The sequence below is a fragment of the Rhinolophus sinicus genome, chromosome 17 (assembly GCF_057876585.1).
Source record: "Rhinolophus sinicus isolate RSI-liver-muscle chromosome 17, RSI-T2T, whole genome shotgun sequence".
Lineage (NCBI taxonomy): Eukaryota > Metazoa > Chordata > Mammalia > Chiroptera > Rhinolophidae > Rhinolophus > Rhinolophus sinicus.
In genome coordinates this window covers 12,759,698-12,773,576 of record NC_142517.1, presented here as the reverse complement: position 1 = coordinate 12,773,576, position 13,879 = coordinate 12,759,698, and the positions used below count along the sequence as shown (strand labels likewise).

Sequence of the window (13,879 nt, the reverse complement as noted above, 5' to 3'; positions counted from 1 at the left end):
TAATTAAAATGTGGGAGATACTGGATTAAACAAAAGAAACAGATTATACAGAATTACAAAGAGCCTTTAATATACAAACCTGCCTCGTGAATCTCTAACGGAAAATATTTCCCCAGACTTACTTGACCAGATGAATAAACTATTCTAAAGCATACAACTTCTACTCTGTTCATTAACAGAGAGAAAGAGGCAGGTATCTTCATTAACACCACCATATGTCATTCATTTTACATATATTACATTTCATCTTTGCAACAAACCCATGAGTTTGTTATTATTATTTCTTCCTCTGTAGCTAACAGAACACACACACACACACACACACACACACACACACACACACACACAAATTAGTAATCTTCTCAAGGTCAATCAATTAGAAAAAGGCAGTGAGAAATGAGAATGCCCTTCTACCTGCAATTCTCCAATACTCTTTCTTCTAGTCAAAATAACTCCTGATAAATTTTAGAACATAGATAAGATTTCTTATATGTATCATTATCAGTGAAACAACAAAAGAGGATTGAAAGGCTATGGAGACTCATCACTACCACTGCTGTATCCATCAATTCTTCCTCAAAACCATTCCTATTAAATGTGCAATCTAATTAAAACCGGTGTGTTTGTAACAAGGCTTCCCCTCAAGTTGATCGCCTGCCTTTTTTAACCCCTTCTTAAAGAGAAATTCTAGAGAGTCCAGTGATAATATCAACTTACCTCTTTGCTAATTGCCTAATAGGTACTCAAATATAAATCACACTAACTTTGACTTATGTATTTACCTCTGAATCACTATGAACAACAGTTCCTTTCTCTTATATTTGATTTCAGCATAGTTTAAACAGTTATGTAATGCATACACAAGTTCATACATTATATAGCATAATTTCATGCAAGGAGCTTGAAATATGACATAAGAATAGCTAGCTTCAAGTTCCAGCATTTCTAATTAAGCACATGAACCTAGGCAAAGCCAGCAAGTCATGGTCTTCTCAATGAAAACTGGAGATCATAAACCATATAGGACAAGTAGCTACAGCTCAGGTCGGCATAGTGTACAAACATCAGGCCTGTAAAATAACTGTCAAAGCAAAAGGTAAATTATGCAGATAATAAGGTAGAAACATCTCCTCATTTGGAGAAATAGATTAACATTAGCTGGGCACTCCTTTTTTTATCATCCTTTCAGAGCTTCTCTCCCAGACCTCTCAAGTACCAGTTGGTGTTATGACTAACATAAATCAGTATGAACCTACCTCAGATTGAACAGATCTTTCTAAACTAAAGCAGGAGTTTCTGCTCCAGGATTGACACCATAAACACACTCTGTCTGTTCTCTATGTACTTGGGGACTTGAACCTATACTTTGTTGACTATGCTATTGATATAATAAATCAAGAGCAGAAGATTAACTGAAAAATACTCTCTAAGAATAGTATTTGGAATGAAAACAATAAGTGTCTGCATTAAAGGCCTGGTGAAAATTTTTAGTAGTAACATGTATTATAAATCACCAGAATATAAACTTCAAGGGGGCAGGTGTTTGTCCATTTTTTACACTGTCGTATGTCTTGCATCTAGAAGTGTGTCTGGTTCATGGTAGGAGAGTTAACACTCAGTAAATATTTGTAGAGTGAAGAACAAATATTAAAATGTTGAAAGAATTCAATGATTAAAGATTAAAGTTGTGACTTTTTGTACATTTAAGTGAAAATATAAACAAACATGTAATAATCATTACTTGGAACTTTTGGGGTCATTAGGATTAAATATTCAAAAATTATGCTACAGCCAACTTCATAATTGACGTAAATTACATTTGAACCTCTCCTAAGGAAATCAAACATTTTGAAAAATTATATTGGCAATTAACTTTCCACACCTGTAGTCATATAAATTTCCACAATGTTTCTTTTTATATGCTATATTTATTTACATAATAGTATTATACTTATTTAGTTGTTTGTTCGAAATTACAAAAATTAGTTTATTTGATACTCTGATGTGAACTAGGAAAGACAGATATTACTGCAAGTTCATGGATGAAGAGATTTGGGCTAAGCAAGGTTAAATGTCTTATGGAAATATACAACATCAACTATTATATGCCTCTTCTGAAAGGAAATATCAGTAATTTTTAAAAAGTAAAAACAAAACAACACAAAAAATTACAGTTGATTCTTGAACAATGCAGGTTTACAGGTGATGACCAACATGTACTCAAAAATCTACATGTAACTTTTGATTGCCCTAAAACTTAGTTGTCCCTCGATATCCGGGAGGGATTGCTTCTAGGAACCCCTGGAGATACCAAAATCCATGTATGTTCAAGTCCCCTATATAAATCAATGCATACAGTCAGCCCTTCACTTCCATGGACTTCCCACTGCAGATCAAAAACAGTAAAAGTACTTATTGAAAAAATCTGCATATAAGTGAACCTGTGCTGTTTAAACCCATGTTGTTCAAAATGCAACTGTATAAAGCAAATAATGTATTTATATACTGCTCAAAGCAGTTTCAAGTTTTATGATCTTAGCAATGACATCGTGAGGTTGCAACTGTTTTAATTCAATTTTTCAGAAGGAAAACAGAGTCCTGGTGAGATTCAGTAATTGTCACTGAGACACATATCTAGTAAGTCTTGGAGATGGGACCCAAACCTGTGTTTTCTGACAACAAATCATGTGTTTGAAAAGCTGGCGGTCCATCACTTAGCTCTTAAGACTATGCTTTTACCACTATCTCTAGGGTTACTGTGTTTTCTCGAAAGTAAGACCTAGTCAGACAAACAGCTCTAATGCATCTTTTGGAGCAAAAATTAATATAAGACCCGATCTTATTTTACTATAATATTTTATAAGACCGGGTCAATATAATAATAATATAATATAATATAATATAATATAATATAATATAATATAATATAATATAATACTGGATCTTACATTAATTTTTGCTCCAAAAGATGCATTAGAGCAGATTGTCTGGCTAGGTCTTATATTCGGGGAAACAGGGTATGTACATTGAGATGATGCATAACAACATACTATATAAATATACCTTTCTCTTATTGTTAGGAATATGATGTATCTGTCCCAGAAATTTCACATGTACATGGAATTATTCTTATTTCTTTTCTTTTTTCCCCACTAATTGTGATGGGCCACTATTTACTCAGGTCACTTTGACCCTGCTCTAAGTATTAGATATTAGGTATAGGTTGGCTAGCCATGCGAGAAAGATAACTGTGACTGTAAAACTCATTTTGTGTGTATGTGTGTGTGTGTGTGTGACATTAACCAGTTGTTAACGTATAATGGGGTTCAAGAGAGGCAGGAATGACCTCACCATCCCATAGAGAATTCCCAGGAGCAGGCAATATTTACACTGCTGGGAAGACTCTGGGGTGTAGTAGTAATGTTCAGTTCACTTCTATCCTATAGGACCCTCTTCATATCTCTAAACTGTAAGATTATAAGCTTTACAACAGACATTCTCAATGTATGCAAGAACCATGCTTATGCACATACTCACTGACCTCTTTAATATTAAGTGTGCGTGAACTGTATCTTAAATTTTATACCTTTCATTCACTTTCCTCAATAACTGAAGTTTAAGCAGACACTCTGGCAAGAAAAGTAGACAAGTAATTAATCCATTCAAGCATTCAAGTGCATTCTCTATATAAGCACATTGCAAAGTGCCTGGAATTCATGATGTACTTGACTTGAGGATATTTTAAGTTACTGAAAAATATTCGAGTTAATAATAAAGAACTCCTTTTTGTTAGTTTGTTGATTGGATAGTTGGAGGTTTGTTGGAAAGAGAAAGAAGAGATGGGAGATAAAGAATGCATTTTATTTTATAAAGATAAAGATGGGAGATAAAGAATTTTTCTCTTTCCTTCTCTACACACACGTGCACACACACACACACACACACACACACACACACACACACACACACTTGCTTGGTTCCCTAACTCCTTTGATATCTTGCCTGCAGTGTTGTACTTAACTGACACAAGAAATGCACTGTAGAGAGTCAGGTACCCCACCCCCACCCAAGCTAAAGGTGGTTTCCATGGTGCTGAAATGTCCATTTAAAAGTAAGCAAGGTCTGTCGGTACAGACAGGGTGGGGTCGATGCCCATGCCAACCACAGGTCACTCACAGCCAGAAGAAGTAAGACATTGGTACTGCCCGTCGACAATACCAGACCATGCAACTTTATGCCCTTTGGCTCCCATGCAGAAAAACAGAAATCTCATTATATGTAGCATATATTTTAAGGCCAGTGAGTAATGCTGGGCTGCTTTCAGTTTAAAGCTACTTTTAAATGGATGAGTGTGATTGCTTGGGGCTTGCATAAATACGGAGATTTGTGAACAGATACTCTTAAAACATTCTTTTCCACCACCTCCTGGAATTCTTTTAGATTTGGGGGATGTAGGGGAGGAAAAATGCTATTTTCAACTTGTTGTACAGGTAGAGGGGCTATTGCCTGGCATAGCCACATCTCGTATGTCTTGATGTGTCGCTTTATAAATGTATAAGATATAAGGAAAACACCAATTAAGATAACAAGCATTGGAAATTGCAACACACTCATCATTTATTTTGTATTGTTCACAGGAATTGTGTTACTGGCATCTGTAAGGTTGATTACATCCTCCAAAAAACAGGACATTAAGCCTAGAATATATCTATGGTGAAAGATATTTTAGTTATCAGTGATATTTCTTTCTTTTTTTGTAAAGTATCTTGGGACTCTTAATAAACAGTCTAAAGTATTCAATAAAATCCACATGATTACCATCCATAGTCTACAAAAATACGTCTGTTATAAAGTTAGTATTCAGGATCTTTTCTTTCCTTGAAAACTAGATCCTGTGTGCCTAGGGAAACTAAATTTCAAAGTAGTAAACTTACATTTTAAAAAAATGGGCAGTTCTCTGACAAGAACTAGGTTCTGAGTCTTTACAAAGAGGTTCGCTAACTGCAGGTCAGACCTAGTAAAGGTAGGAGAAATTTCAGCAGCTCACCAGGGGAATGTCCTGCAAGGTTCCTTGCACATTCTATCAGTTCTTGGAAAGGGTGTGAGTTAGAAGAAGCCCTTGGGGCTTAGGACTTCACGCTTGCTGCCTAACGTGGGAAACTGGAGAAGCTGGGAGACCCATGTGTTGTCACCACATCACCTGTGGCTCTCTGTTTGACTGTCTCTAAGAAGCATAGTTGGTTGGGGAAGGGGGACAAACTGAAACTAAGGGGATGTAAATTGGGTTGAGTATGGAAGGAAGAACATTAAAGAAGAGCTTTTAACCCCAAAAGCAGCCCCCAAATGGCTCAATGCCTCCGCAAACCAAACCTTGGTCATTTGTGTTGCTCATTTAGATACATGGATCCACACACTAGCAAAGCGCCCGCCCCCGTTGCCCTTGTCAAGCCTTGTCTAGGTTGCCCGAGGATCCCTACATTCAGCCTTGCAGTCTCTTTTCAAGGAGATACCCCTGAGCTAGAAGTCCAGAGTCTTCCAGGGAGTTACCTTTACTGGACTGGATCATGCTCAGTGGGCAGGCAGATTTGGGAGCGAATAGAAACTTGGCTGTTTGCTCATGGGGTTGGTTGATCATCCTGCCCACTCCATGAACGCTCGGTCAGAGGTCAGATCCAGACTCTGCCCTGTAGTGGGGAGTCCGTGTGGAAGAACCCAACTTAGAGGTGAAAACTTGGAGGCTCGAGGCTAGCAGGCTCCGGGAAATCCAGCCCGTCCCTAGTGGTCGCCTAACTCTGCTCTTGAGAACGGGGCATGTCTGAGAGTACCCAGAGCCCCGGTTGCCAGGGAGCAGGGCTGAGCACCTGGACCACCCGATGCCCATCCAGATGCCCAGAAGAGCGCATCTCCGCTCCCAAACCAAACGGCTGCAGCCGCGCGACCCCACACCCAGAGTAGGGTACCAGCCAGGCTAAGCCTGGACCTCTGCACTCTTCTTGCTCGCATTCCTGGAACCAGGGTTGAAAAACCCGCCAACCGTACCTAGCGAGGAAGCCCGGCACTCGCCAGGAGGCAAGCAGTGACGCGGCTCCCCCTTTCCCCGAGCCTGCGGTGCGCGCTGACCTCCACACCCCCAGCTCCTGTCCCCGCGCGGGTGCTCGCTGCCTCGCCCTGGACCATTGCGTTCGCGCTGGCCGCGGGGAGCGGCCACGTCCCCCAAGCCGGTAGCCTGGCGCGCTCCTCAGGGCTCACTCACCGATCCTGAGTACTTGCGGGGAGGTCTGGGGGAGGACGTAGCAGAGGAAATAGAGGAGTGCCCAGCTGGTGTCCGTGGACCCGAGCCCGGGCTGAGCGAGGAGTGTGCGGCGCTCCATCTTCCCAGCTTCTTCATTCACGCCGCGACCCAGCCGCTGCCGCACGCCCGCGAGTTGCAGCCTGCTCGGGCCAGGTCCCACCTCATCCTCCCCGGGATGCGCGGCGTCTGCACCCTGAGCGCTCCCCTCCGAGAGCGATCCGGAGAACGGGAGTGGGAACGCAGAGCAGGCTGGCGACGCTGGGCTCGCGGGGGGCTCCCCGTTTCAACCGCTAACCCATCACTTCTCTTTCTCCTCCTCGTCCATGGGCCGCAGACCCCGGAGGGTCCGCAAGCTCCTGCTCCCGGAGCCAAGAGACCAGCTGAGGAAAGTTGTTGCCCCAATTTGCGGGAATGTCTCCCTCATTCGTCCTCCGGTTGGATGTGAAAATGGGGGTTAGGTGGAGGGTGCAGCAAGAGAAAGAGGGGAAGAGGGAAAAGCAGGCGAAGGAAGAAGGAGAAGAAGGTCCTGGGTGAGTTGGTGCAGAGGCTCTAGCAAGCAGGAGAAGCTTCAGCAGGTTAACTGGGCTCGAGCCACGCTCTCCCTTCCCTCCATCCTTGCTTCCCTCCTCCCCTCGCTAGCCCCACCCTTTATTTACCGCCCGCCCTAACACCACCGATCAGACACACGCGCGCACACGCACCCTCTCCCTCGCCCTCAACTTTGCGCTGTGCTGCTGGAAAGTCGACTGAGTGTTGCATCCTCAAAGCAAAGAGAATTTAACCTCCTGGTCAGAGCAGAGGCAGCCTATGCCGTGGGCGGTGAGAGGCAGGGGGGCCTCCCTGTGGCCCTGTTAGGGGGTCGTAGAGATGGCCAACTAGGATTTATTCCATCACTTGGAGCATCGCCTCCCCGGATGCCAGTATTTCAGAGAATAGCAGAGCTCCTGTTTTAACTCTAACAAGGGTGAAGAAGAGGAAAAGGAGGAGAGGGATCAGGAACCTCCGGCATTCTAAGATTAGAGTGGCTTCTTTCCTGGTCAGACTAGAGATAATCTCGTGTAAATCGCGTCCACTTAGGTCTGCAGACCCGGGAAACAGGCAGCTTCCTGCGCCGCTCCGTTTCTTGATTTCTTTTGACTGTCACGTTTGAACACGGGAAGATAGGTTATTTTAGCAATGTAGGCTTGGAGACTATTTCTCTGTGGAAGGACAAGGACACTTCCCTGGGGAAATCATCAGTATTTGATCATTTTTGGCTTAATTTCCTTTGAGCTTTGTGGGAAATATTCTATATAAGTGTTTGCTAGTTCTGCATTAAAATTCATAGGGATTCCCCCCCCCCCCAAATATGGATTTTGGAGAATTGACCTAAACTGAATCAACCCATCTGAAAAACACGTCCACAGATATATGGACCTAGAATAAGAAACAATTTTAAAATAAGTCTAATATATCCATAAATGCATTCATTCATTCATTCATTTAACAAATATTTACTGAGTATCTTGTATGTGGTGCCAGAGACGTTGTACTTTGCACTTAAGACTCTATAGTAGGAAAAATGCACCGTTCATCCTCCAAGGGGGGTTATAGACACACTCCTGGAAGCTAGTCCGTTCAAACCTCAAGTAGTGTGCCTCGTTCTGGATACTTTGGGATGAGAGTTGACAAAACAGAAAATCCACAGATAAGAAGAAGGATTGATCTGGATTTAGGAATGCATCTTATATATGGATTGAGGAAACCAAGAAGATTTAGGGGCATATGCTTGTTATCTTCAGAAATTTGAAGAGCTCTTGTGTTAAAAGAAATTAGTCTTAGATGCTGTTAGTTAAGTGAGAAGAAATAAGAAAAATAAGAATCGTGGATGGCAGTTGTAGAAGAATAAATTTCAACTTAGTTAGGGTAGGGAGGCAGCAAGCATTTCTAAGTCAGGAAAGTATCCAACAATGGTATGACCTGCTTCAGAAAAGAGTCACACTCTCCATTTATTCATTCATTTATTCATTAGTTCTTTCGATGAATATTTGAGTGCCTGCTTGGTGGGCGGCATTGTGCCAAGCCCTGGAGACACAGCAGGAATGTGGTTACTGCCATCATGAAACTCATGGATATTACAGAAATGTGACGAGTTTACAAAATGGTAATTTGGGGCATGAAGGAAAGGAGGAATTTAACCCCATTTAGGAGCTTGGGGAGGCCTTGATAAGGGAGTGATGCTTTAAAAATTAAAGAATGGGTAGTTTATAAGAAATTTTAAGTATTTCTTAAAGTGAGAGTAAATGTAACATTTGCTAGAGGACTTAATTTTAAATCTAAAGATTTGTGTTAAGTATATACAGTTGTCTATTTTTTCTTGGTACATTAAGGGCCAATAGATAGTAAATATTATGCTGTTAGATCCTAGAACCCATAGTGTAGAATTAAGTCAGCTTTTGAACAAACTGTGCTTGAATCCTGGTTTTTACCTAATTCTAGTTTTGTAGCTTTGGTTAAATTACTTTGTCTCCCTGTAGTAGAAATTGCTGGTACTTACCTACATCCTGTTCTATTCTTGACAGGCACATTAAAACTTGTACCTGTTTAAGTTAAGCATACTAATTTGATTATTTTTAGCCAACAAAATGTAAATGGAAGTGGTATGCATCAATTCTGGATGAAAAGGAAGGCATTGAAAAGATTTTGCATGGTCCTCCAGGACTCTCTTCCCATGCCAGAATAATCCTGAAAGTCACAAATTCTGGAGGTCAAGATGGAAGTAACCTGGATCCCTGAGTCACCTTTTGGAGAGGCATTGCTCTGAATAGTTCTCAGACGAGCAACAAGCTGTTGACAAGTCAATGACAAATGAATTTTGTGGTTTAGATCTTGAGATCTATTTGTTACTGCAACATAACCTACTCCGTACTGACTGATAAACTCTTTAACAGTTGATATTCTCACCTGTAAAATGAGAATAATAATAATACAATAAGGTCATTGGAGGATTATATGAGCATATAAGTAATATAAAAGTATCTTCCATATAAACTATAAAGTATTTCCCAAAGCCCTTGTAACTCAGCATATATTAGTTCATTTATGACACTTTCTTTCTTGGTTAACTGAATCTACATGTGCATTCCTAGTTTCAATATGCCTCAGATGACAAAGACTAAAAAAATTTGTCTGATGGGAAAGGAGTCGACGATATTGGTTCCATTAATTGTATAATAGTAATTGGTCCAATACTGTTTAAGGAAATTTTACTACTTTTTACCTGTATTACCTTCAGACTGTGAGTAAACAGTTCTTTTTGGTTGTTAGAGATAATGGAAAGATTGTATTTTCTAAAGTAGTTTTCTTAAAACATGCCACACTTAAGTTACTTTTCTGTATCATCTGTAAAATGCTGTGGACCTTAAAACTGAAATTTATTTCCTTGTTAAAATTCTTCCCTCCACTGCTCATATGCACAGGCTCATAGTGTTGAGTTACTCATGAGTGATCAGCAGCTGCTGTTAATTTGTTTCGTGCTTTTTACAAGGACTGTATTTTGCATATATATGTGCAGCTAGTTATTTTTTTTTTGCCCAAAATGACTATGTTAAACACTCTTGATTCACATTTTTCAATGTGACTTCTTAAGAATGCATGCTATCTTTTTCCCATCCTCCAAATCTTAAGCTTGAATTGATACATTGTGCTTAATAATAAAGCAATAGAGTAGCATGGAGCGTTGTGCTTTCTATGAGAGCTGGTAACATTACTTAGAAATTAATCCATTTAAAATTACTTACATTTTTATGACAATTAGATACAAAGAAAAATAGCTTAGAATAAACTAAGGAACCCAGATGTTATAACTGTGTGTTTCAAAATGTGGTGAACATACTTGAGTCTATTTATAATGTTACCCACAGCACTGAAAGCAAAAGATCGAGTGGCCTTTAGCACCTCCTAGGAATGTGTAGCTGATTTACAATCGCAATCCTCATTTCTTGGCTACTCCTTTATCTATACTTTTTTTCTTAGGTGATGTCATATATTTCTAAGATGTTCAATACCTGTGAGCCTAAGGTCCCCAAATTTTGTCTTTTGCTCAAAACTTGCCTCTGAACTTCAGATTCACATAGCCAGTTCTAATGACTATTTCTAACTATCTCCGCATGTCACATTCTTGATTCTGTGCCACATCATTTCCCCCTCCCCAAGTCCTCTTCCCAGTTTTCTAATTTCAATATGTGAGTCACCATCCATCCAGCTATTAAAACTGGAAGCACGTCTTTAATCTACTCTGCATCTCCACTGCTATCATACTGGCCTGGGCTTTCTCACCTTCAAAATAGTTGACATTTTGGACCAGAAAATTATTGGTTGTAGAAGCCGTCCTGTGCATTGTAGGATGTTTAGTAACTTTCCTGGACACTATCCACTAGATGTCAGTAGCACCCTCCTCCCAAGTTGTGGCAACCAAAAAATGTCTGCAGACATTGGCAAATGTCCTCGGAAGTACAAAATTACCCCTGATTGAGAAACACTGCACTGGGCCATTTCACCATGGTCTTTCATCCGGTCTATTATTATATACTCTTAATTGTCCTTCTCCTGCTGTTTGCCTCTTTCTAGCCATTCTGTCCATCTGATCTAAATTAGCTGCTCCCATTAATATTCATCATAATGCCCAGTTTAATTCCCTCATGGTCATGATCAGCTCTCCAATAGTTTATTTACTTTATTACAAACTCTATGATGTCAGACTATTCTCTTTACCTGAAACCTCAGTGCTTAATACTGTACCTGTCACTTAGGGGAAACTTGAAAAATGCTCATTAAGTGAATGAATGCTTGAATGAATGATATCGCATAAGCCATGCAACCTACCATTCATAACGCATATTTGTAGGATTGAACTGAATAATGAGCCGAATTTCTCTTTTGATTTCATTCAAAGCTCCAGCATGGATCAGTTTATATTTAGTGTTATATTCAGGGCACTCATATGGTGCACTGTATCTAGCCAAAGTGGAGAATAATCTTACATGTGTGTCTGTAAGCTCTATTGAGTAATGGTAAGCTCTTACCATTTCATTGTTCAACACGTGGCTATCATCACACACATCTTAACAATTTTAGTGTATTTTTATACTAACACTGGCCCATTTGCTAATGCACACGTAGTAAAATCTTTGAAAGAAAACAATGTGTTTTATTTATTCATATATTTACATCCTGAGAGTGTAAAGACGTTTAGTCACGTGAAAGGTCTTAACCAAGATGGGATTTAGCTACCTCTGTACATAAGTGAGTCTTCTCCAAGAGGAAAGAAAAACAGACCGAGGCTGGGTGCTCAGGATGTCAGGAGACCTAGGTCCCAACCCTGTCCTGACCACAACCGGTTGTCCGCTCTTGTGCCAGTTACAGAACCTCTGTAGACCTCAACCAGGACATAGAGTGGTTGGCTAACTTTTAAAAATTGGTGGGGACTCACGTTCTCCATTTTTCCTTTCAGCCCTAAAAGCCATTCTCATTAAGGACAAGCTCACAACTCATCTCAGTTCTCGTTGGATTATAAATAAGCTTTTCCTTAGGCAAACGAGCATTTATGTTGTGCTTATTATATATGCCCGGCACTATTCTCAGTGCTGGTACGTGTATTAATGTACTCAATACTGATAGCAACCTTGAGAGTAAGTACTCTTATGCAAATGTTACTGATGAGGAAAGTGACCCACAGAGAGGTGCTGTGACACACTAGAAATCATACAGTAAGTGACAGACTCAGAATTTGAACTTACACTGGTTCTAGAGCTTCCACTTTTTTAAATTGAGGTGAAATTTACATAACATAAAATTAACCATTTTTAAATGAATTTTAAGTCAGTGGCATTTAGTACATTCCCAATGTTATGCAACCGCCAACTCGAAGGTTTCTCTTACCATTTCATTTTTCAGCACTGTGGATATTGTTGCACACACCTTAACAATGTTAGTGTAATTTTTGGAACGATGTCTGGAAAGTCATGAGTGAGACAGAAGAAGTAAGGGTGAACTCAGAGAAAGTGGGTACTTAGATCAGCTGAGAACTTGTGGGCTACTGTAAGGACTTTCACTTTTAATCTGGGTGACATGAGAAGTCACCAGAGATTTTAAATAGCAAAGTGACATGATCAGGCTGATGTTTTGTTTTATTCTGTTAGGTTTTGTTTCAGGGACTATGCTAGGTATTAACCCCACAGTGAATAGATTTTGTTCTTGCCCTCAGGGAACTTAGAGTCAAGTGAATAGTTCTGCAAATAAATATACAATTACAGACAATGGTGGTGATAATAACGACAGACTTTTATAACTTTTTAAAAGTGCAAAGTGTACAAATTCCAAGTGCAGACCTCAAGGATGAATTATCCCAAAGTGAACACCCTCAGGTAGCCTGCAGCCCGCAGGAGAATCAGAACACCGTCAGAACTTCCGTGGTCCTCTCAGCCATTACCTACCCTTTCCCCGATACCACCACGATCTTGGCTTTTAATGGCAGAGGTTAGTTTTGCCTGTTCTGAGATTTAACATAAATACAACATGTATTACTCTGTGCCTTTCTCCTTTCAAATTATAGCTAATGTTTGCAGAGCTCTTACTACACGCCAGGCACTAGATTTATTTTCAGTGGTTCACATTTGAGTCACCATGACCTTCACGGATAGTCACTAATATTACTGTCCCCATTTTACAGAAGAGGACGCTGAGCCACAGAGACAGAATGCAGGAAAGTACCGCAGAAGGAAAAGCAGAAGGGTGCAACAGATTTGAAAAGCGGAACTTGCTTTGGAGCAGGAGTTTAAGAAAGACTATTCTGAGGAAGTTGCCTTCATACTTTGCCGTGAAAGGTGGTTGGGATGCTGAAAGGCGGAGAAGAACATTCCAGGCAGAGGGAAGGCTCTGTTGTGGGAAGCTCCCAACCATATAAATGTCTGAAACAAACCTGAGTGGCTAACATGAGCTGGAGAAAGGGCGGCAACAGATGAGATGGGAAGTGGGAACAGAGCCCAGATCCTCCAGGATTCTTATTGTCCTTCCTGATGATCTGAGAATTGCTTCTAAAAGTACATGAAACCCTAGATCCAGGCTCCATCTTTCTTACCTACACTCATGTACCATTATTCACCCACTCACTCATGGGCTTGAGTCAGAGAGTCCTCACCACCCAGGCCACAGCAGTATCAGCTTTTCCTTGTGTTTGCATCTGGAGGCCCTCCTCGTTCTGCCTTTCCAGCCTCATCACATGGGATTCTCTTTCTCCTCACTTGGATCCTGTCACACTGGTCCTCAGTCATGCTCAACACTTCCTGTCTCAAGACGTAGCCCTAAGCTGCTCTTGGCACCTTGAATATTCTTTTCCTCACACTTCTCCTAATGGAGGGTGATTTGTGCCTCATCGCTCATTACTCAGAGAGGCTTTCCTTGGGTCCTCAATGGAAAACAGGTCCACCCATTTTACTCTTCCATTGCACCCTGTACTTTTCCTTCTCAGCACTATCACCGACTTTGATGATTAGCCAATTGCTTAGTGTTTCTCTCCGCTTCTAGATTGCAAGCACCCGGAGGGCAGGC

The 13,879-nt window shown here is 40.8% G+C and overlaps 1 protein-coding gene across 8 annotated transcripts in view; it reads right to left on the bottom strand.

Annotated features, from left to right (window-relative positions):
- Window positions 1-7,391, bottom strand: part of GRIK1 (glutamate ionotropic receptor kainate type subunit 1) — a 359,894-nt gene extending 352,503 nt beyond the window's left edge. For 2 of the 8 annotated variants that reach the window (XM_074326228.2, XM_074326232.2), the window contains exon 1: window positions 6,254-7,390. In XM_074326228.2, the coding sequence (XP_074182329.2) occupies window positions 6,254-6,371 (118 nt within the window). In that variant the 5' untranslated portion in view covers window positions 6,372-7,390. Of the gene's footprint in view, window positions 1-6,253 lie in introns of all 8 variants that reach the window. The other 6 variants (XM_019729911.3, XM_019729909.3, XM_019729906.3 and 3 more) reach the window with 4 other exon arrangements.
- Window positions 7,392-13,879: the final 6,488 nt, after the last annotated feature.